Consider the following 23,829-nt stretch of genomic DNA (forward strand, 5'->3'; position numbering starts at 1 on the left):
TGTGGACGAGTTGGGTGTTAGAGAATTGACTTCCTCTTTGAATGTGTGAAACGGTCTGTACTCTGAACACACACACACACACGTTGGGACAGCTATCATACACACACACGCGCGTGTGCGCGCGCGCACAAACGTTGTATATACATATAAATGAGAAGAAAAATAGTTTATTTCAGGGAGATTCATTAATGTATTATTTAACTGTTCTTGTAACCCGTATTAAGAGTGTCGCCAGTAAATTCCCACGCTTGCTCAATCCGTTTGCAGCTCATGACGCAAATGAACTCAAAGGAAAACTTAGGACAAGCTGAACACTATAGGCTCATAAATCCCAACCAGTTACCTACATTAAAAATAACCCTTCATTATAAACAAAGGCGGACGTTTATTAGAGCGACGGAACGCAACACAACACCAGCAGAGGATAGTGCTCTTCTTTCGAATGAGTTCTTTTTCATGATTCTTTTGAACCGATTCGCATAGTGTTTTATCACTTACCTTTAAAAACACCATAAACTTCAACATGTGACGAGCTCTATATAATCTTTAATACAAATAAAATTGTATAAAAACATCAGAATGTAACTAAAACATGTTTTGGTTGATGATTGAACGAGTGAATTTTTGGAGGGCGAACTGGTTCATTGTAAAGAATCACTCGAACCGATTCGCTAAAATGAAACTTACCTAGCCAGTATGGTTATGCTCTGATATGAGCGAGCAGAAAGTTTCACTTGAGTGAGTGAGTTAGTGAGTGAGTGAGCAGAGGACATGGGAGGAGTTGACGGCTCCTAAAAACACCTCGAGCACTGTTGCTGTCTCTGAAATGTTACACTTACTGTAACACCGACTCAGTACGGTGGGAATAAAAACAAGTGCGTCTCGTTACTTGCGTGACTGTCACTTTATTTACAGACATGGGCAGAAGACTCGTTTAGGTTTGTCCTTCGTCACTACCGATATCTTTAACGCCCCGTTTGGGATTTATTTGGCATATTTGGAGACTTGTAGCGATTGTCTAGATGGAAGAAGAAGAGCCGCTACTGACTGGCAGCATTAACCAGGGCTCAGGTGATTATGGATCTCATGATAACGGTGAACATTATCAACATGAAGAATCACCAGGATCAAGACGACTGTCCTATTCAGTGACTGACGATTCTTTCCCTGTGCATGAAGGTACGTATGTTTTGTCAGCCTGAGTGTCCTGACTTAGCCTTTAAAACGTCCCCTTAACCTTGTTCTGCTGTCTTGTTTATTCCTTTTCTCTGTGTGTTATTTAATAAAAGTCTAAAGGTCGTGTCTTTGTGAGGCTGGTATCATATTCATTCACCTCTGTTTGGTTTCTGTCTTTGCTGTCAGACAAACACACCATTGTCTTCTTATTGCCTCTGCAGGTCATCTACTTTGACTTCATATGTTGCTTTCTTGCATGATGGATCAAGTAGTATTTAGTTAGACATACTGAAAATGTATTGTTTTTTTATTGTTTACAGTTAATGTAATACTTGTCAAAAATTAGTTTTCACATTTTAGCAGACATTTGGGGCAGCTAAAGGTGTGGATGTGTGAAATCTTGTTCAGACTTGTTATAAAAAGTGTTGCAAAATACAATTTGAACATTATGTCAAGGTAATCTGAATGTCAAAGTGACTAGTTTGTTTTAGTCTGTGATTTTTGGCATGTTTAGAAAAAGTTTTTATTTGTTGACATTCGTTAGCTAAATTAGTTATCACGAACTAACAATTACTGTAGCAGTACTTCTACAGCGTTTATTAAGCTTAGTTAATTATCGCAACATTTATGAAAACATTTTTCAGATCAAAATTTTTACGTTAACAATAGATGAACTGAATTAACATGAACATTGATTTAAAAAAAAAAACTAATAACATCAACAAAGGTTAATAAATGCTGTAAAAATATATTGCTGTTAGTTATAGTAATATAGTAAAATATGTGCATGTTAGTTATTTTATGTCTCCAGTACAAAGTCAAATGAAACTTTCAGTGTTCTACTTAGTGTTATCACTCAAGGATTGGGTTGGATTTGCTGGCTCATATCCTGTTGAGAAGTTCAGGTTTGGCTGCTCCTGAATATCCTGTGACACTTAAAAATATGCCTACACACATATTTTTACAATCAGAATTTTTTCAGGTTCAGGTCATAGAATGAGCCAGTAAATTTTGCACCAGATTTTGCTCCGTGAGTGGTTAAACTGGGAGTGCGAGTGCAATATGGGAATGATTTTTATGGAGCAAAAATATCTTTCACTATATTTTTGTTTAGATTACAGAGAATTTAATAGTTTAACTTTGTTTAATATTACAGGATCTCCAATGCAAAACATTTTAGGGACCTTTTTGCAAATGAAAATAAGAAAAAAAAAAAGTTTGAAAGTCAAACGCATGAAAAAAATTCACAACTAAAACTTTTTGTTTATTTTTTTGTTTATTTGTTTTTCCTTTGACACAGATGCAGATACAGACCTCTATATCCAGCAGGCAGTTGTATTTATTGAAGATGCGATTCAGGTTATTATTTTTTTCTAACATCTTTTTCAGTTTTATATTGATTGAACGAATGCCTGATTTCCCTGTTTGTGCTCTTTCCCACAGTATCGATCCATCAATCACAGGGTTGATTCTGGGTCCTTACGGTTATGTAGATGGTATTATTCCAAAATTTGTCAGTGGTAAGCAAGCTGAAATTTATACTTTTTATCTAAGGATTTTTTATTTATTTTTTGCCAGCAATGTGCCATACAAATGCAAAACACAGTAACTACGGCAACACTGGAATTGTGAAAAATTGCTTCATAGGTTTATATAAACATATAATAGAATTTTATTTTATTTGATATCAGTATTCACTGTCTGTAGTTGTGTCTAAATCTTAGTATAGTTGAGCCAAACCCATCAGACAGATCATACAGAGCCTTGATTTCAGTCATTACTCATTTTTGACAAGATGTTTGTACTTTATTTTTCCTTTTCATTGCATACCATAGTTATTTCAGTCTGTGGTTCTCAACTGGTGAAAACAATACTTATTGGGTTGTGGACATATGGTCTGAGTGGTGCACATAAAAGTTGACAAAATAAGTTTTAGCAGATATACAGTATATATACATTTTTTTTAATTTATTTTTTTGGGGGGACAAAAACGAAAATGTTATGATTCCAGAGATTTCCAATTGAGAACATCAAGTCTCGCACACATTTTGTCATTCAAGAAGCCTTCTTACTTGGATATATGTCACAGTAAGGAAAAAAAAGCTAGTTGGGACAATCCCTTCTGTATTCCCTGCCTCAACTTCCTGTAAGTGGAGAGACTGTTCGTTAACACAGACAAGATAACTGAGATCACAAAGCCATTTCATAGTTCTTTAAGCTTTATTCACAGAACCTTGTTGTTTAATTGGATCGGACATGTTGTCAATTACCACAGAAAGGTTAGACTTGTCTCTTAATTTGTAAAATAAAATAAAATTCACATTCTAGAGACTTTAAAAGCAGAAATATTCCTTGTATTTTTGTTTCAGTGCTTGTATTTTACATTACACAACATTACAAAATGTTTGTTTTTGGAGCTATTAAGTTGCCCATGTCATCCTTTTGTGGTGTGATTACTGTTCTAGGCAGAAAAACTGCTACAGTAATAATGCATTACCAGTATAGTTCCTGTGGGTGGAATGTAAACAGCACTTCCAGTTATCCATGCAGGGTTAGAAATGAAAAGCTGCCAAATGTGGGCGAAAATCACCCGTGCTGGGTAACACATATCAATTGACTAGCCAGTTTGGTGGGATGTGATTTCTAAATCTATCATTTTACATGTTATCGCTATCAAAGCCCTTCCCATAAAACAGCTTGAGATTAGCAAAACAAAGCAAAAAGAGGGTCGCACATCGTACGAGACAAACATCCTGTCATGACACAGTGAGCCACTCACATAGTTTCCCATTGATTTACATTAACAACAATAAGATTGTGTATTGCGCATTTTTCAAGAATATTTTATTTTTATTTTGGGGGGCTTGAATAAAGTCTTCATATAGAGAATTATATCAGAGCAGCTTTATCCTTTCCATTAGCCCTTTTTGTGTGACCAGTTTACTGTCCTCCAGTACACTTGGAGACAAGAGGCCACTTGTCAACCCGTTCTCACTTCCTAGGGATCCGATAAACGCCACATGTCCAAGACTTTTGCATGTCATTATAAAGATGCCAGAGCATCCTTTAGCGTGTTTATTGCAATGCGCCAAATTTAGAAACATTTGTCGTCAATGTACTGATACGAAGGGCATTAAAATTTTACATTCATAAAATTAAAAGCTGGGGTATAATTTTGTTATCATGGTATGATATTTTGGGGCGCTATTTTCAGACACCTTGGGAATGAGAACAGGTTGGCAATTTTTAATTGATATTAATGGAAGAAAGGCTTCAATTCTCAGTAAGTTGACATTTGTAAGGAAACATTTGATACATTTTTGAAATTACAGCCTGTCCACTAATCTTCAGTTTTTAACATTAAATGTTCATTTTTGGAGTAAGCTATATTTGGAAATTAAATGCTGCCACAGAGATTTTTTTTTTTTGTGCGTGTGTGATTTTGATAATCCACTTTATGTGCAATAGTTTTGTTTTGGCTGTTAGAAGTTAATTTGCCTAGTGAGTGAAAAAGTTCATTTAAAATCAATTTGATACCTGTCTACTGATGGCTGCTTTCTAATGCTTTGTTCTTTATTAGTAACTGTCAGCAGGAATACTTTTGGGGTAAAAAAAAAAAAAAGTATAGTGACTGTTATTTTCTTGACAGCATGACACATATTGTGTTGCACTGGACCTGCAACATTCCTTTTCCTAGCTGCTTATGTGGTTATTTGCTTATGTTTCTCTCTTGTCAGTATCAGTTCCACACTTTATCTTTCTCTTGAAGGGGCCTGGGTTTGACTATTGCTGTTATACTGGGACTGGCTGTCATTGAGAGACCCTCCTCTCTGACTTACACCTCGGACATTCGTTTCAAACCCAAGCCTTGGGAGCCACCCTGTGGACTGACGGAGGGGATTGAGATGGTCTGCCTTTGTATCTTCATCCTAGATGTCACTGTGAAGGTAGAAATCCAGAAATATTCAATTGACTATTGGAATAGCATTAAACAGGTAGTTCACCCAAAAAATTAAAATTCTGTAACTTCTGTACAGAGTTAAACAGACCTCTTTTGTAATATGACTTAAGTTGCATAATATTATATTAAAGAACATATTGGATGTTTTGTGTGTTTTGCAGAGTTATCTGATAGGATGGGAGGAGTTTCGTATGAACAAATGGCTGATTGGTTATATAGTAGTGATTGCAGCATCAGTTATTGATTGGATGTTGAGTATTAGCATGATCTGCAGTGAGGTGAGTTTATAAGAACTGTACTACAAAGCTGCTTATTTATTGTGCCTCTTTGCACTATAACAGTATATGACAATATTTACACTATAAAAAAAATTGGTGTAGAATGTTTTCACTCGAAATTGCTAGTAAATTCCACCAATAATTACAAAGAAATCGCAATTAACGCATTAAATTAAACTGAAGATTGAAATAGTATTAAGTTAAATGTGAGAATAAATAACTAAATTAATTCAATATAACATAAATATACCTCTTTATGTAGTTTCATTAAATTAAAAATCGAAAGTCCCCACATGTAATCTGCCCAACACTGTTGTCAAAATAAAATGTTCTTATAATGCATAGAAATGCAAGTAAAATTTAATTATAAATGAACTTCATTAAAGTGCAGTTAAAATTTTAGTTTAAAATGATTTTTTTTTCTTTTATTTAACTTTAACAAAATTTAAGTAGTATTTTAAATCTTGCCCTCCGTTGTCACTCTAATCTCATTTGCATAAGCACATCAAATATGACCTGAGGGAAATGAAATGAAATGTTAAATTTTGGACAATCTATTCTTTCATAATCTTAAATAAGTAAATGTCTCAGTCAGCTGTCAGCGTCAGGTCTGTTGATTGTAATGCTTCCCTGTCATTCTGTCCAACAGAGTTTAAGAGTCAGGAGACTAATTCGCCCATTTTTCCTCTTGCAAAACTCCTCCCTTATGAAGAAAACTCTAAAATGTATCAAAAGGACTCTTCCAGAAATAGCAAGGTAATAACATATTTTCTGTAATAAGGGGGTTTCCCCATAACAGCCTCCATTTAATTCCTTATTTTCACTTCTCAATTTGTGTGCAGTTCCATTCTAATATTATAATTAAAATGACCAGATAAACATTGACCGGATCTGTTTTCTCTGTTTTTCACTCTTTCTGTTTCAGTGTTATTCTGCTTCTGGCGCTACACATCTGCTTATTCACCATGATAGGAATGCTGATCTTTGCCAAATCAGATGTAAGAAGTGATCACATCCTTATCACGTAATTTCTAACAATACTTATATGGGCCCACTTTTTGATTTAAACAAGCCCCTGTCCCCAAGTAATACATTTTGCCACATAACTCATACTTAGAATTTGTGCTTTGGACATGAATGATACTTCAGTGTTGCTTATTGAGGAGAGCTGTTCAAGAGATCAGATTTTTACTGGGCAGACAATAAAACAGGCAAAAAAAACTCCTAAAGACTTATGTTGATGGAGAAACCTGAGTCATATCTAGAGATCAGAATATAGAGACTTGGATGTTGGATCTTTTGACATGGGCCAGTAAGCAGCCACATAGCCACCATGCAAGTCACCCTAATAGCACATGAATACCTCAGAAACCACACAGCATCCATCCACAACACTTTAGCATCCTGGCAGCTATTTTTGCACAGGCAAGCATCACTAAAAGTCTAAAACTGATAAAGTCATGGCGTTAAATGTTGCATACATTGCGAAAGTGAAAATCTTTTTGTTTCCCAATACAAATATCTAATCATCCTTAAGTCAAGATACATTTACATGAAATCTTTTTTCCCTTTGAATTGAATTGAATTTTTCTGAGCCCATTAGCAGATATTTTTCATATTTTAATCAAACTTGTTTGATAATTTTGATCAATTTCAGACTTCTTATGTCAATTTGCTCCTCAAGTAAATGTATCTTGAGACAATGCATGTAAGAGACATTTTGCACAAAATTACTGTAGAAGAAAATCACTTTTTTGCAGTGTGATCAGGAGGTAAAGTAAAAGTTATTTCCATATACTAGTGGTTGGAAAGAAAGCTTTTGAAAAAAAAGTGTTGCTAATACAACTCATTGTGTGCTCTCTAGACATTTACATTAAGAGAGCATATTGTCTTCTTGTATTCTCTTCAATTTATTCCTTACATTTTCTTTACTTGTTTTTAAAAAGGTCTTAAATATTCTTAAATTTACTAAGGGACAAATTTACTAAACAAGACAGTTAGTGCGAGAGCACAGTTCCAAAGAAAATAAATAAATCACTGCAGATGGAAGTGGAAAGTTCTGTGGGTGATTTACTGACAATGTGCACATTAATGAACAGATGCAACATCTCATTTCTATAATGAACAACATAATCTACCAAGATCAGCACAAATTAGGGTAGCAAAAAAGCAGAGCAAATTAAAAATAATGTAGCTTAGCAAACAATATGTTCAGATAACATCTTCCTCTGGCATTACAAGTAAATTAATATGAGTGGAAAAAATCTCTCCCTTCTACCATGCAATGCTTCCATGTGGCAGCTGCAATCACAGCCATATCAAGTGCAAAATGGCTTAAGACATGCTTTTTTTGAGCGGTAAGAAAAGGCACAAATGCCAGTAAATTGACTACCGCAAACCTTACTAAATCATGTTGCATGATTCATTTAAATACTCTCCTCCCATAAAATTTGCGTCTGAAATGGAAACTTTTACAAATGCATATGCAATAAGGTCAGGCGCAAAAATGACTGTGTCCACGCCTTTTCATCGCAAATTTTTAGTAAATCCTAAAACTGTACATTTTTAATGCCAGAGGAGGGTTTGCGCTGGTGCTAATCTGGCCGTAAATGTACAATCTGTAATTGTCATCTGGCCGGTAAAGGAACAAATACCATCCAATATTTACATTTACATTGAATCATTTAGCAGACACTTTTATTCAAAGTGCTACAGTTGACTAAATAGATGTGTTTCTGTAGGACCCTAAGAAGAATGGAGAATGGGAAACCTACTTCAAAAACCTGCCAAAGGCCCTGTCTTCTCTGCTAGTCCTGCTAACGACAGCCAATAACCCTGACGGTAAGTCTTCATTTGACTGTAAATCTTGTTAAAGTCTCTCAGGGGGTGCAAATCTCTGAATGACTCACTAAAGTTTTAGATGGTCAGTGACAGATGACATTTTGGCACCGTTGTGTCAAATTCTCAGTAATCTCTGGCTCATTGCAGTGGAGGCTATGAGTCATTGGCTTTAACCACATGACATGATGTCTTGTGACTTGTCACAACATTCTGTTAAACTTTCACAGGTATCTGCATTCGTTTTAAATGTGAAACTGCCTAAAATGGCCTACAACCTTTCTTGTAATCTGTGTGATTTACAACATGTCTTCCTCTCTCAACAGTCATGATTCCAGCATACTCTCTGAACCGTGGCTATTCTATATTTTTTATACTCTTTAGTGTGTTTGGTAAGTTTTTATGCCATCCAGATCAGTTGCATGTACGCTACTCTTCAAACGTTTGGAATAATATAAGATTTTGTAATATTTCTGAAAGAACTCGCTTAGAATTATTTCTGAAAGATCATGTGTCTCTTAGGACTGGAGTAATGGCTGAAGAAAACTCAGCTTTTCTGTATCAGAAAACAGATGTTTTAAATGTTTATTTTAATTAAATTAATTTTTTATTTTACAGATTTTTTTATTTTAAAACTTATTTTTTATCAAATAAATGCAGCTTTGGTGAGCATAAGAGAATTCTTTAAAAAAACATTCTAATAATAATAATTCTTAATTATTCCAAACTTTTGACTGGTAGTATTATATAATACAGTTAATATTACTTGCATTCATAACTCTCCACCTGTATTAAACACTGACATTTTTATTTCTTTTTTTTTTCCTGTCAGGAACATATTTGTTAATGAATCTAATGACGGCTATTATTTATAACCAGTTCAGGGGATATTTACTGGTGAGTGATATACTTACATTAGACATTGTTTTAGAAATTTATGCTTGTTTGCTAAAGGAACATTTCAGCAATCTAAATTTTGTTATTATTTCCAAACTCATATGACTGTTTTTTCCCCCATGGAGCTCAGAATGTATTTTATAATTTCCAAGCTCCTCTTTTCCACATAACAGAACTTACAAGGGGGTCCGTCAAGCTCCAAAAAAATAAATAAATAAAGAATGTTTTTTTCAGTTCGTATTAAGACAGGCATCCTCAAATCTGGCCCACTCCTGCAGAGTTTAGCTCGAACCCTAATCAAACACACCTGAGCATGCTAATGAGAGTCTTCAAGATCATTAGAAAATCACAGGTAGGTGAGTTTGATCAGGGTTGGAGCTAAACTCTGCAGCAGATTGGCCCTCCAGGGAAAGATTTGAGGAACCCTGTTTTAAGACATACCATAATTATTATTGTATGGAAAAGAGTGGTGTGAAAATTCGTCAAAAATTCCTCGTGTTTTGTGAAGTCATACATGTTTGTGACAAAATGAGGGTCAGCAAATGTTGATTTTAGGTGAACTGTTCCTTTAATTATTGATGTTATGGTCTGTGTGTTTAGATGTCGGTTCAGACGTCTATAATCAGGAGGCGTCTGGGTATTCGGGCTGCTTTCGAGGTGCTGTGCTGTCCAGGCCGAGGGCACACTAGCACTCAGTCTGAAGGCCATGTGTAAGATCCAGTCCTCTCCAGCACTTGTAGCAAACATTCACTCTTTATATATCTGATGTGATGTTTCATGTCTCGTCACATGACTTTTCCTGTTGCTGCTCAGGGAGCGAGTGGCGGTGAACATGTTTCTGCAGGTCATGGATAGAGTCCACATGAAGTCTTACTGCAGGCAGGCTATCATTAAGGTCAATACAGATCGAAGAATAGTTTGTTATAGTAAATAGTGCATGACATGGTTGTTTGTTTTACCTGTCTTTTGTTTCCTCCAGGCTGCTCGGCAGTTCCCAGATGGCTTCATTAATGGCGAGGCCTTCCAGAGGCTCTTTAATGAGCTGGATAAGGATTTTATGAAAGAGGTTTGATTGTCTGCATTTGTGGATTAGTTTACATTACAGTCTGAATTCAGGAAGTCACTCTTTTTTAACAGTTTGTGCAAGTTGGTTAAATTAGTATTAGAATAATTAGGACAGTGCATAGCAGATTTGGGCAAGTAGAGAATTGGTTCCCTTGCATTTTGAGTTAGAATTTGAATCAGAATGACAGCTGTATGGCAATTTGCAAAACTCGCAAAATGAGTTTTGATGAATCCAATTCAACAACAAAAACAGGCAAGAATAGATAAGTGTATATAATCTTATAAGTTTACTTCATTTTGTTTGGCTTTAATACAATTAAGAGAGCATTCTTTAAAAAAAAAAAAAAAAAGTGTTCTTCAACTATGTTCCAAACAAAAAAGTTAAATTCTTATAACAAATATTATAATATAATATCATTAGTTATTGAATTATTATTAAATTAAATTATTGAATATAATATGTATAAATATAATAAAATTAATATAATGTAGAAAATTCTTATACAAACATTGAATATTAATACATTATCAGGAAATGTCCTGCACTTTGTGTTTGATCATGTTAATTGGCAATTCATATTAAAATAGAGTGTAATATTAAACCACACTTGTAGTAGAGTTTCTTTGAATTTCATTTAAATGTGATTTTACTTCCTCAGATTCAAACTGAAGGAGTTGAATTGGAATTTCTAAAGACACTCTTAATTTAATTCTGAATTCAGCTTCGGTGTCAACAGACATTTAAACTGTTCTGTTTTTGTCTTTTCCCTGCAGCATCCACCAAAACCAGTGTACAGTTCTCCTGTCCTACAGCATATCCAGAACATCTACAGTCACTTATACATTACTGTGCTGGGGAATGTAGTTGCTCTGGCAAATGTCATCTGTATCTGTGTAAGGAACCTATTTCCTTTTACTTGCTTTGTTTATCATATACAGTAGCTCACAAAAGTGAGTACACCCCTCACATTTCAGCAACCATTTTAGTATATCTTCTCAAGGGACAATACTATAGAAATAAAACTTGGATATATTTTAGAGTAGTCAGTGTGCAGCTTGTATAGCAGTACAAATTCACTGTCCTCTAAAAATAACTCAACATATAGACATTATTGTCTTAAAGACCTGGCAAAAAAAAATTGCCCTAAGTGAACATGTCAAAACTGTGTCCAAACTGTCAATATTTTGTAGGGGCACCATTGTTATCTAGCACTGCCTTAATCCTCCTGGGCTTGGACTTCACCAGAGCTGCGCAGGTTGTTGCTGGCATCCTCTTCCACTCCTCCATACTGACATCACGGAGCTGCTGGATATTAGACACATGGTGCTTCTCCAACTTCCGCTTGAGGATGACCCACAGGTGTTCAATAGGGTTCAGGTCTGGAGACATATTTGGCCACTCCATCACCTTCACCTTCACCTTCACCTTCACCTTCACCTTCACCTTCAGCTTCATCAGCAAGGCAGTTGTCATTTTAGTGGTGTGTTTGGGGTAATTGTTATTTTGGAAAAGTGCTGTTCGGCCCAGTTTCTGAAGGGAGGGCATTATGTTCTGCTTTAGTATGTCACAGTACATGTTGGAATCCATGTTTCCCTCAATGAACCGCAGCTCCCCAGTACCAGCAGCACCACCATGCTTGACTGTAGGCAAGACACAATTTTTTTGGTACTCCTCATCGCCACACATGCTGCACACCATCTGAGCCAAACAAGTTTATCTTAGTCTCATCAGACCACAGGACATGTTTCCAGTAATTCATGCTCTTGGACAGGTTGTCTTCAGCAAACTGTTTGAGTGAGCCAGCATCAGAAGAGGCTTCTTTCTGGAATGACGGCCATGCAAACTGACTTGTTGCAGTCTGCGGCGTATGGTCTGAACACTGACAAGCTGACCTTCCGCTTCTGCTTCTGCTGGCAGCACTCATACGTCTGTTTTTTGAAGCCAGCATCTGCACCTGACGCACAGCACGAGGACTCAACTTCTTTGATCGACCCTTGCGAGGCCTGTTCCGAGTGAAACCCGACTTGGAAAACCTCTGTATGACACTGGCCACTGTACTGTAACTCAGTTTTAGGTTGTTACTGATCTTCTTATAGCCGAGGCCATCTTTGTGGAGAGCAACAATTCTAATTCTCAAATCCTTAGAGAGTTATTTGCCATGAGGTGCCATGTTGAACATCCAGTGGTCAGTATGAGAGAATTGTACTCAAAGCACCAAATTTTAAGTGCTCTGAAACAAGATACATACACTTGTATAGTCCTGTCAAGCAGACAAAAACATGAACATGATCAATAGGACATGTGGCTTTGCATGGTTAAACAACGTATAGCTGTTATCACTTAGAGTGTACTCACTTTTGTTGCCAGCTATTTTGAGACTAATGGCTGTATGTTGAGTTATTTTCAGAGGTCAGTAAACCTATACTGCTATACAAGTTGTGCATTGACTACTCTAAAATATATCCAAGTTTCATTTCTATAGAATTGTCCCTTGAGAAGATATACTAAAATGGTTGCTGAAATGTGAGGGGTGTACTCACTTTTGTGAGATACTGTACATCACCCTACATAAAGAACATTACATACTTTTCCAGAATTCAGTAGACTAAAACAGGGTTTTCCAAATTGGTTGTTCACCACCTAGTGGTTCATTATGGATCTGCAAGGGGCTCTTAAGATAGAAATGCCAAATAAAATTGGATTGAAATATGTAAGTTTTAATATTAAATAATCAAGTGTAACACTTTACTCTTACTCAAACAATTCATTAAATGCATTTAAACATTGACCACAGATTTTACTTTATACAATAAAAAGAAATCTACAAATGTCAAAGTGCTCATACTCACCATAAATGCTTACAATTCATATAATTAAAAAAGTTAATTATATTATTACAGTTATTATTAACAAATTATAGCATTATTTCAAATCAGATCAGAAAATTTACAAAAATAAAATTAGTTTACAAAAATAGATTGCATAGTCTATGTAGAGCGCATGATGCTTTTAGTTTTTAGTTTTTTTTTTTTTTTTTGCAAAATGGTGCCATCTTGTGGATAGCATATGCAAAAAAAAAAAAAAAAAAAACACAAACCGTGTACTGAGTATTGTTTTGAATCTTGAAGTTCATCTCTGATATCTGTTATTGTTTTTCTGCAGACTGTGCTGGTTCTGGATTCAGAGAAATCTGCTTCAGAGAAAAATAACTTCTATATGGAGGTGACTGTTTCATGCACTGAAAATAATTTATGTTGCTGTAATAATATAATTTCTTATAGAAATATTAGTTGTTGGTTCGTTTGTGAAACAAAATTCTAAACATTGTGTTAAATCCTTTGGGTGGACTTTAAAAATGCCCTGCCATTTTTTCAGCATTAGTTTTTTTTCTGCATTTTCTGTGTGGTTCTGTAAATATTCATGTAAATATATTTTCTGTCTTTTAGATCCTCAACTGTATTTTCATCCTGTACTATTTAATAGAGATGCTGCTGAAAATAGTGGCTTATGGTTGGAGAGGTTACCTGTCTTACAGGAATAACATCTTTGATGGATTCCTCACTGTTCTTCTTCTGGTAACACATTTCCTGTGTCATTTTTTTGGTGATTTAATGCTATTTAAAATTATCATTAGGAATTCTGCGGCATACATAGCTGTTTACATGGTGAAGGCAATAACTGGAGACACATTGTGTTTTTCTTTTACTCTCAACAGGCAATTCAGATTGCCATATTTATCACATACAGGATTCCTTATGAGGATGTGTAAGTGTGCTCAATTTGAAGAACAAATCTCCTGATCTCTTCTCCAAATACTTTAATGTGATGTTTTTCTCTTATGTTAACAGAGATCCGGTTCCACAACATGTGAAGGCTTTGTGGGAGATGGTGCGACTGGTCAACATGTTGATTGTCTTCCGTTTCCTCAGAATAATTCCAGAAATCAAGGTTGGTGGTGGGCTCCTTACATTAATGACCTTGGTTCTTAATGCACACAAGGAGAAATGATAAAAACCTCCCCAGAATTCATCAGAACCATTGATAAAACTTACAAACATACTGGCACCATTGCATTTCTTTTTTTTTTTTAAATAGTTTTTTGCCAGTCACCATTAAAGTTAAAAGGTTTTCAGTGCACCAAAATAAAAAGCTTAAAAAAATAATAGATAGATAAATAGATGGACAGACTGTACATTATTCCTTACCTATTTGAAGACAGGAGCCAGAATTTTTTCATATAATTGGCACAATTGGTCATACCATCTAATTAATGCTTAAAGTGTAATAAATGCTTAATAAATGTGTAAAGATTTTTTTGTGCTTGATTTAGTTGATGGCCGTGGTGGCCAGTACACTTGTGGACCTGGTGAAAAACTTACGGGCCTTTGCTGGCATTCTATTGGTGAGTGAACGGACTCTTTTTAATCGCAGGTTTATTATTGATGGTGATTGATCGTACTAATGGTCTCTTCACTTGTACATTTCTCTGATGCAGGTAGTGTACTATGTGTTTGCTGTTCTTGGTATCTGGCTTTTCCAGGGAGCTATAACCCCTCCATCAAACATGAGGTACTGTTCATCACTTGCACATGTAACAGGAAACATAAAAATACAGTAAAAACTGTAATATTGTGAGATATTATTACAATTTAAAATAATTGTTTTTTATTTTTATATATTTTAAATTGTAATTTATTACTGTGATGGCTGAATTTCAGCAGCCATTACTCCAGTCTTCAGTGTCGCATGATCCTTCAGAAATCATTGTAATATACTAATTATGCTCAAGAAACATTTCTTATTATTTTCATAGATTTTACATCAGAGCCTCTTCTCTCTCTGTGTGCTCTCCTTTCAGTCAAATCTCCAACACCAGCATAGAGAACAAAACGGATGGTCCCTTCAGCATGGATTGTGGCACTTTTGAACAGCTGGAGTACTGGCCAAACAACTTTGATGATTTTGCTGTAAGTTGCACAGAGGCCTCTGGGAACTTGGTTTTTAAAAAGTTCCCTGAATGCCATAATAAGCATGTATGAGGAATAAGTAGTCAGAGGATTTGACCAGATTTGCTAGGTTTATCATATTAAATTGTGTTTTTAGATTTATTTTAATTTCAATAATATTTTCACTTTCGAAAGTGACAGTTTAGATTTTATTCACAGTTATAGTTCTGTTTTGTTTTATGTGTTAGGTTTAAGACTACATACAATTAAGGGAAATAGTTTTTTGGTCTCACAAATGAATGTAAATGATTGAACTCTTAAATGAAATATAAATGTAACTGTATTCTTCCTGTCACATTTTTCCAGTCCTCTCTGGTTCTTCTTTATAACATCATGGTGGTGAATAACTGGCATGTTTTCACAGACGCATACACCAGATACACTACAGAGTAAGCTAGACGCTCCACACTCTCTCTCACACACACACACACACACACATCTCCATAGGCATAATGCTTTTTCTGCCCTACACCAACCCTACACCTAAACCTACCCCTTACAGGAAACTTTCTGCATTTTTAGATTTTCAAAAAACTTCATTCTGTGTGATTTATAAGCTTGTTTACCCGTGGGGACCTCAACTTAGGTCCCCACCATGACACGAGTCCCCATGAGTCTGTGTGTATTCAGGTTTAAGTCCCCACCTGAATAGAAAAACAGGTACACGCACAAGCACACACACACACACCTCTGTCTGTCTTTAACACGTGTGCTTTAACTGAACAGGGTTTTGTAAATTTGTACCCATAATTCCTCCATGTCAGGTGGTCCTTGGTGTACTTTGTGGCCTGGTGGTTGACATCTTCAGTCATGTGGGTCAACCTGTTTGTGGCGCTCATTTTGGAGGTATGTAGATTGTTTGCTGTAAATAATTCAAGACTGGCCATATTTACTTTATTAATACACATTCCTAGTCTTCCTATTCGAAAAGCATAAAAACATATGAAGAGTTCAGATGCAAAAGCCTCTAAGTGCCATCTGAAATTATTAAATTAGCATTTTTATCAGGCTGCTATGTTTAGGTTCAGTAATTTTACTCTAATGGCAATGTATAGGTCCTTTTCTATGCAGTTAAAGTAAAATAACTGAACATAAATATAGACGCCTGATAAAAATGGTCATTTTAGAAGAAAATTTCAGACGGCATTTAGAGGCTTTTGCATCTGAACTCTTCATATATTATAGTTCTATTTTTATGACTGAAATCTGATGAACTACTGAGCAACTGATCAATAGCATGATTTTTTCCCCCAAACCAGTTAAGCACACCCTGTCCTGCAGCTGATTGTAAAGATTTCATTGGTCATGTCAGTGACAGTGTTGATTGCCTATACAACACTGAAACCAATACTAACCCCTAACCTTAACGTTTATAACCAGTAGTAGCACATCCTGTTAGTTAGCATTACTGTCATGATCAGATCATGAACTGAATCAATAAATTCTGACCTTTTCTTTACAGTGCAGTAAATTTGTTTCTAAGCATGCTAGTTAACCTTGTTTTCCCCCTTTGTTTAGAATTTCACCTATAAGTGGGACCGCAGTAATGCTCTTTCTGTTGAAGATGTGGAGAGAATTGCCTATCAAAGCACTGTACAGCTTATTTTCAGGTAAGAATAAAGCCTTTGAAAAATTCTCATTAATAGCTGTTTCCATCACCATGCTTTTTTGAAGTATCACATCAGAAACGAGTGACGGAAACACTGGATTTCGATTAAAAATGACTTAATTCGCAAAACGGTTTATACACTCGCTTGAGGTGGTTTTTGACTCTCAAAAAAGGGTTAATGCGAATAACGGGAGATGGAAACGCATTTGCCAAATAAATTCCTCTCTGTGCATCAAAAAAGTCATGTGACTTTATGCTGTGGGACAGCAAATCTTGACTAACCAGTGGACCGATCTCGTTCCATAGCAACTGAAATGTTATGTTCATTCTGAAATCCCTGAGCAAAGTCTGTCATCAAAGTATTTCTGTATAATTGTCTTACACGACTGTGTTCCCAAACAGCATGCGTCCGCCTCCGAAAGCAATGATCGCATTTACTGAGTTTCGTATGCTCACTCTGAGTTGCAAGTAATTTATTATATATAAAAATGATTATATTCAGTGGCTTCTCCTACTTTTGTAGGAGTGTTTTAGTGTTATATAGTGGCAGTTTATCAGGAAGTGATTATTTTGTTCTCTTTGACTCGTTGGATGGAAACGGTGCTTATTCACAAATATTTTATACGGTATTCCAATTTTGCGCCTAAGTTAAATTTGCAACTTTGGATGGAAACCCGGCTAGTAATTCTGGAGACCTGGGAGAAAACAAGTCACACAATTTTACTGGCCATTAGTTCTAAAAAAAATAGCAAAATATCCACTTTAAAATGAATTTGTGAGAATCAATAGAATATGATCAATAGAGCTGTTTCAGATTCGATTGTTAATTATTTTGTGAACACCATCAAGTTATCAGAATGTTTGTCTGACAGTGTCTTTGTCTGACGCTATTAAGAAACCATTAACTACGACTTTTGCCTCAGTATTATTAAAAGTTAGTAAGGTAGTTGTTAAGTTTAGGTATTGGGTAGGATTAGGGATGCAGAATATGTGCTTTATAAGTACTAATAAACAGCCAATATGTTATTAATAGGCATGCTAATAAGCAACTAGTTTATAGAGTGAATTAGTCCCTATACTAAAGTGTTACCTTTTGAATTCATAATTCAGTAACTAGAGGTCGACCGATTCATCGGTTTTGCCGATTAATCGGCACCGATAGTTGATTGCCACAACTATTGGTTATCGGCAAAAATCCATGCCGATAGTTTTCCGGTTTGCAACCGTTGCTGGAGTGGCTGAAAAGGGTCCGCTGGCATTATACAGTACGAGAGCGGCCTCTAGAGGCGGAAATCACTGACAGCACGTGTTGTTTATTTTGACACGTGACACTGAGCGCTGCACAGAGCGGGAAACTCCAGACGCGCATTTAAATACAGCCGACAGAAAATCCTGCCGCGGAACAGAGCGCCATTCACATAGTTTTCTATTAAATTACATTATATTTGTCCCAAATTGTTGTGAATGTACATAATGACTTCACCCTAGGCATTAAATTATGTATTGTGCATTTTTCAGCAAAACGTTTGTTTTTCTGTGGCTCTAATAAAGTCTGTATGCTTCATATAGAGAGCTGTAATAGATCGCGCGTTCTCTTTGCTTGCTCTGTTTTTTTAAACACCGAACTTCAAACTCATTTATGCCACATTGTTCATTCTTGAAGCAAACTTATGTCCGTTTGGTGATTAAATAAATTGTTTTAGACCGCCACTTGATTTGAACGCAAAGCGCCTGGTGTGTATGTGTGTGTGTGTGTGTGTGATACCTCTGAGTTCTCCTAGACGCAGTGCTGCGCTTTTGCGCGGTGACTTTTTTTTTTTTTTTTTGATAATTATCAAGTGTTAAAAATAGAAGCAAATAAAGTGTGTGAGTACACATACAATATCCATATGTATGTAATTTTAATGCTATGGCCTTGTGTAGATATTTAAAGATGGCCATCTTTAAGCATGACTGTTGAAATTAAATGGTAACACTTAACAATAAGAGTCCATTCGTAGCATTAATGAAAACTGTAGAAGTATTGTTCCTTGTTAGAGTTTGTTCATTTCAGCATTCACTATTAGCTACTAATAGGCTACATTTTTTTAATTTTAAAGTTTCTTCTTTTAACATTAGCAAACTATGAAATAACTTTAATGATCAATATAGTAAATAATCTCAATATTTCTATTCATTTACAAAGTATGGTTCAGTACTGTTACTGCTTTTTTTAAAAAATAGTAAAGCACTAGCTTTCTTTCAGTATCCATTTTGAAAACCATCGGGTGATTATTCGGTATCGGCCAGTGTGGTCCAACCTAGCTATCGGTATCGGTAAAATCCACTATCGGGCGACCTCTATCAGTAACTCATTGAAGCAAATGCTTGTTTTGTCAATAGTCAGTACACATTAATACACTTGTTATTTAAGCATTTATTTTTGCAGCCCTGTTGCCTGTCAGTGATTAATAGTTTTATTTTGTTATATAATGTGATGTCTTGTATGTGAATTATTATTTTTTTGCACAAGTGAGTACAGCTTAGCTCTGATACTTGACAGAATTTGCCCGAGGCTGCGTTCTGCTCTTTCCTCACAGCTTTCGCTCACATTCCTCTCTGATTAAGGAAGGGAAGGGTAATGATTTAATTTAGTGGAATGTGGTGTGGTTTATCCTGCTGTTTATCACTCCTTAAGGTTTAAGTACAAATCTTAATTTCCTAATATATAGTTTTTCTGCTTTTTATTTATTTCTGTCATTTGCCATTCTGTCATTAGCCCCAAACTAGGGGTATGGCAAAAAAGATCATATGCAGGGTATCTGCAGAATTTTTAAAGTCAAATTAAATAATTTTTAATAAAACCTGAACAAAATAATGATGATGATGATGAAGATAATCTATACAGAACACTCTCAATACAGAACAAACCCATACATTCTCAAAATAAATCATAAATCTCAGAATATTTTACTCAATATAAATAGGTTGTTGTACACTTTCAATGACTTAGACTTGGAGTTACCCTGTTTTGCTAAAATTAAAATACTAAACACGTTTTATTTAGTTAATGTATTAAAATTGGTTTGTGAACCAATTCGTAAATACATATATGGGCTGATTTGATTAAACCAATAAAATGTTATTGTGCTGAAACTAGTCAAATCTTTATACTGAATGTATTAAATAATGTTATTTAGTCTTTCCATGTGACGGGGTAGCCCAGAGGGAACTTTATGATTATGCAGTACTTTTAATTATAAACAAGCCTGAAGAAGAATGCTGGTGACTAACAGTTTGGTTGTTTAAATATCTGATTTTTTTCCTGTTCTTTTGCCCTTCCTCCATCGTCAGAGAGCATGTTCAAGAGCCAACAGAAGAAGAGTTACTAGCTCAACTACAACAACATCCTCATCTGCACCTCTCCTGGTGACCCTAAGCTCGTGCCCCTCACCTCCACCACACGGGACGCCTTTATTACATAATTACACCAAAACACCCAGAATCCGCCAGGACTCCATCACGTCTGTGTAGGCCTCATGTTTACATATCCATCCATTTTGAGGGCCTGTTTCCCATTATAGGATCTGTGTAGCTTCAGGTCGGCCTGGGAAAGGATGTATGTATTTTCAACAGAGCGTCACACAATTAATGTTCGGAGGGACTTCAATTTATAAAGAGGCTTTAGCTCAAATCACTCCTGCTCCTGGAGTCCCAGAGTTCTTGTTTAATGCTCAAGTCAACCTGTAAATTACAGTAGTGTTTATGATACAGTATCAATACTGCAGTTTTTGATTTACCCTATGTCTGGAAGAAATTCATTCTTTGAGTTTTTTGGAAAAAAACAAACACATTTTCATTGTGCATTTTACAAAATCCATATTTTTATTTATTTTTTAAGCCTGTTACAATCAAACAACAAAACAATCTGTAGATTGTTTTAAAAATCATGGAAACAAAGGGACATAACTCGTAACTGTTGAAATACTTTTAGCTGTGTTTTTATTGATTTGTAGATTCTATATTTTTGACTGTGCCATTATCTTTGTTCAGTGCTTTTATTTATGTTAGATTTTACTGTATATGTTACAGAAATCTTTATGGGTGAATCTCTCAAAAACTGTCAAGTAATGTCCAGATCATATTTCACCCAAAAAATAAAAAAATAAAGGAAAGAAAATTGATTCTCATTACTGTAAAGTGAAATATAATTGAATTAAATCAGTCATTGCATCCTGATAGGAAGATTGAGAAGTGTTTTGTATTATAGTAAATTTACTAAGTAACTTTCTGAATTATTATCATGTCACAATGCAAAAAATTAAAGATCTCAATGGTACAAACTAGACTTCTCTTCATGCAAAATCATATTTTTATATTTTTGGGTGTAATATCTTCAGTGACCTTATCCAGTGTCATTATTGGGATATATTATCAACAGATGGCGTTTTGCTGCAGTCGATACATTTGACTGAATTTTGGTATAAATGGTTGAATTACACCACTGTGTTGTGTTCTTTCTGTTCTGAGAGCAACATGTTGATTAAATGTGTCTGTTAAATGTCTACAGGCAAATCCGGTTTATATCATTACGTTTCTGTAGCATGCTTACATCAATTTAGGGCAGTCCTGGCCTAATGGTTAGAGAGTAGGACTCGTGACCCAAAGGTTGCGAGTTCGAGTCTCAGGTCCGGCAGGGATTGTAGGTTGGAGGAGTGAATGTACAGCGCTCTCTTCCACCTTCAATACCATGACCGAGGTGCTCTTGAGTGATAAGTTGACTTAATTTAAAAAAATTGAGTAAATAATAATTAAAAAGTTAAGTGAACTTGACAATTCACTTAACATTTATTTAATTATCATTTACTTATTACTTTATTACTAAATTTTTTTAAGTTAAGTCAACATCACTTTTACAGTGCAACTGTCCCCGGGCGCCGCAGCATAAATGGTTGCCCACTGCTCCGGGTGTGTGTGTGTGTGTGTGTGTGTGTTCACTGCTGTGTGTGCACTTTGGATGGGTTAAATGCAGAGCACAAGTGTCACGTCACTTTCACTTTTTTCAGTTTTTGAAACCAACTTTAGATGACATTACATATAAGAAGCAAATCTATTATTTTATATATTTTTTTAGTTTTTTAGATGAAATGTTAGTAATTTTGTTGTTTTTATTCAGTTTTTGATTCAATTTTTTAAATGTATTCAGTTTATACATTTTTATTTCAGTTCAAATTTGAGTTATTTTTCTACATCAAGTTAAATGAGATGGTAATTTTAGTTTTAGTAAAAGTGTAATAAGCCCGATAAGAGGACCACACAGGCCTATGTGCTTGAAGTCTTACAGTACATAAGTGTCTAATTTCCAACACAGTCTATTTAGCAAGACCATTTTTTAGGCCAGTTGGAAACTCCCAGGTGATTATATGGACTTCCTCAGCCTCCAGAAAAGTAAACACACACACACACACACACACACACACACACACTCACTTTGCATTGATTTAGGGGGCTAAACATACAAACACACCCTCTTACACGGGGCATAGTTTCCCAAAACAGAATGTTGTGGTCTGTCTGACCTTGTGTTGAACACACATCAGAGTGACTGTGTCCACACACACACAGTCGTTCACCTCATCTTCCAAACAAATACACAGAGTTCCCTTCCACTGTTTATTTACTTTTTTCTCTAAATGTGTTGTAGCTTCAGTGAGGGTTTTTGTGAGAAAAGTAATGGATTTTTTTCTTTTTGCACGTCAAAGTTGTCAGTAAATTTTTTACACAGGTCAATTTTTGTCATAGCAAATTTATTTGTATGTAAAAATACAGTACTAGTCAAAAGATGGGAATAATTTTTTGGTGATTTTTGAAAGTATCTTATGCCCAAAAAGGCTGCATTTATTTAAGCAAAAAAAAAAAAATGTAATTAAACTTAATATTATTACAATTAAAAAACAACAACTAAAATGTAAAAATGTAATTTATTCCTGAATTTTAGGCAGCCGTTACTCATGTGACATTACTGTCACATGACCCTTCATAAATATAATATGCTGATTTGGTGCTCAATAGACATGTCTTCTTCTTATCAATGTTGAAAACAGTTGTTGCTGCTTATCTTATTTATTTATTTGGTGGAAACTGACACTAGCATTTAAAAGTTTGGGGAAAGTATGATATTAATAATATTAACTTTCAACTTTTAATAAGTATTAACTGTCTTCAAAATCTAGAATAATAAGAACCATTATTAATAATTGAGCACCAATTATAACTGATCATATTTGAGCAACAAATCAGCATATTACAATGATTTCTGAAGGATCATGTGATACTGAAGACTGGAGTAATTGCTGCTGCTGCTGCTGCTGCTAAAAAATTCAGCCATCACAGGAATAAATTACATATTAAAATATACTAAAACAGAAAACAGTTCCTTTAAATTGTAATAATATTTTACAACATTACTGCTTTTGCTGTATTTTCGATCAAATAAATGCAGTCTTGGTAAACATTTATTTCAGAAACATTAAAAATGTTAATTATTCCAAACTTTTCACAGGTATGTATGTTGGCCAGCTGACAACTTAGCAATGTAAACCATGTAAATGATAGTTTTATTTGATCAATTATTAGATTAAGCACTTTTATAATCTGCCAGATGCTTCTGGATAAGCTGTGTCAGTGGCTAAACAGGTATTGATAAGCTTAATTCAAATTCAAGAACGACTGACACAAAATGTTGAAAATTGCTTTACTACATTCAAATAGTCTAAACATCTAACATTTAACTTTTATGTGGAAAAATGTGAGTAACTGTGCAGTGAATTGGATTATGCAACAGCATTTTCTTTTCTCATTTATTTCTTATTTAAAAATAATTCACTATTTTACCCAAACCTTTGAATTTGCACAACTTACTCCTAATGTGGGGTAAGTCATATTACTGGATCAGTCATAAGGCCCTGTGTTATAACTGCTTCCTTCTAATTGTCAGATGTTTGTTTTGCAGTTTCTCT

At 35.1% G+C, this 23,829-nt stretch overlaps 1 protein-coding gene across 1 annotated transcript; it reads left to right on the forward strand.

Annotated features, from left to right (window-relative positions):
* The first annotated feature begins 65 nt into the window (after positions 1-65).
* On the forward strand, positions 66-21,311 carry tpcn2 (two pore segment channel 2). Its single transcript, XM_058783163.1, has 25 exons — positions 66-1,179; positions 2,477-2,535; positions 2,620-2,696; positions 4,946-5,123; positions 5,299-5,415; positions 6,065-6,171; positions 6,341-6,413; positions 8,157-8,256; positions 8,580-8,645; positions 9,086-9,150; positions 9,751-9,860; positions 9,964-10,045; positions 10,130-10,216; positions 10,990-11,109; positions 13,379-13,438; positions 13,663-13,791; positions 13,932-13,981; positions 14,065-14,164; positions 14,547-14,618; positions 14,712-14,785; positions 15,075-15,183; positions 15,529-15,611; positions 15,987-16,068; positions 16,741-16,832; positions 20,165-21,311. The coding sequence occupies exons 1-25, from the start codon at positions 1,023-1,025 to the stop codon at positions 20,241-20,243; spliced, it is 2,328 nt and encodes a 775-aa protein (XP_058639146.1). The 5' UTR covers positions 66-1,022; the 3' UTR covers positions 20,244-21,311.
* The last annotated feature ends 2,518 nt before the right edge of the window (positions 21,312-23,829 follow it).

This window comes from Onychostoma macrolepis, chromosome 07 (genome assembly GCF_012432095.1).
Source record: "Onychostoma macrolepis isolate SWU-2019 chromosome 07, ASM1243209v1, whole genome shotgun sequence".
Classification (NCBI taxonomy): domain Eukaryota; kingdom Metazoa; phylum Chordata; class Actinopteri; order Cypriniformes; family Cyprinidae; genus Onychostoma; species Onychostoma macrolepis.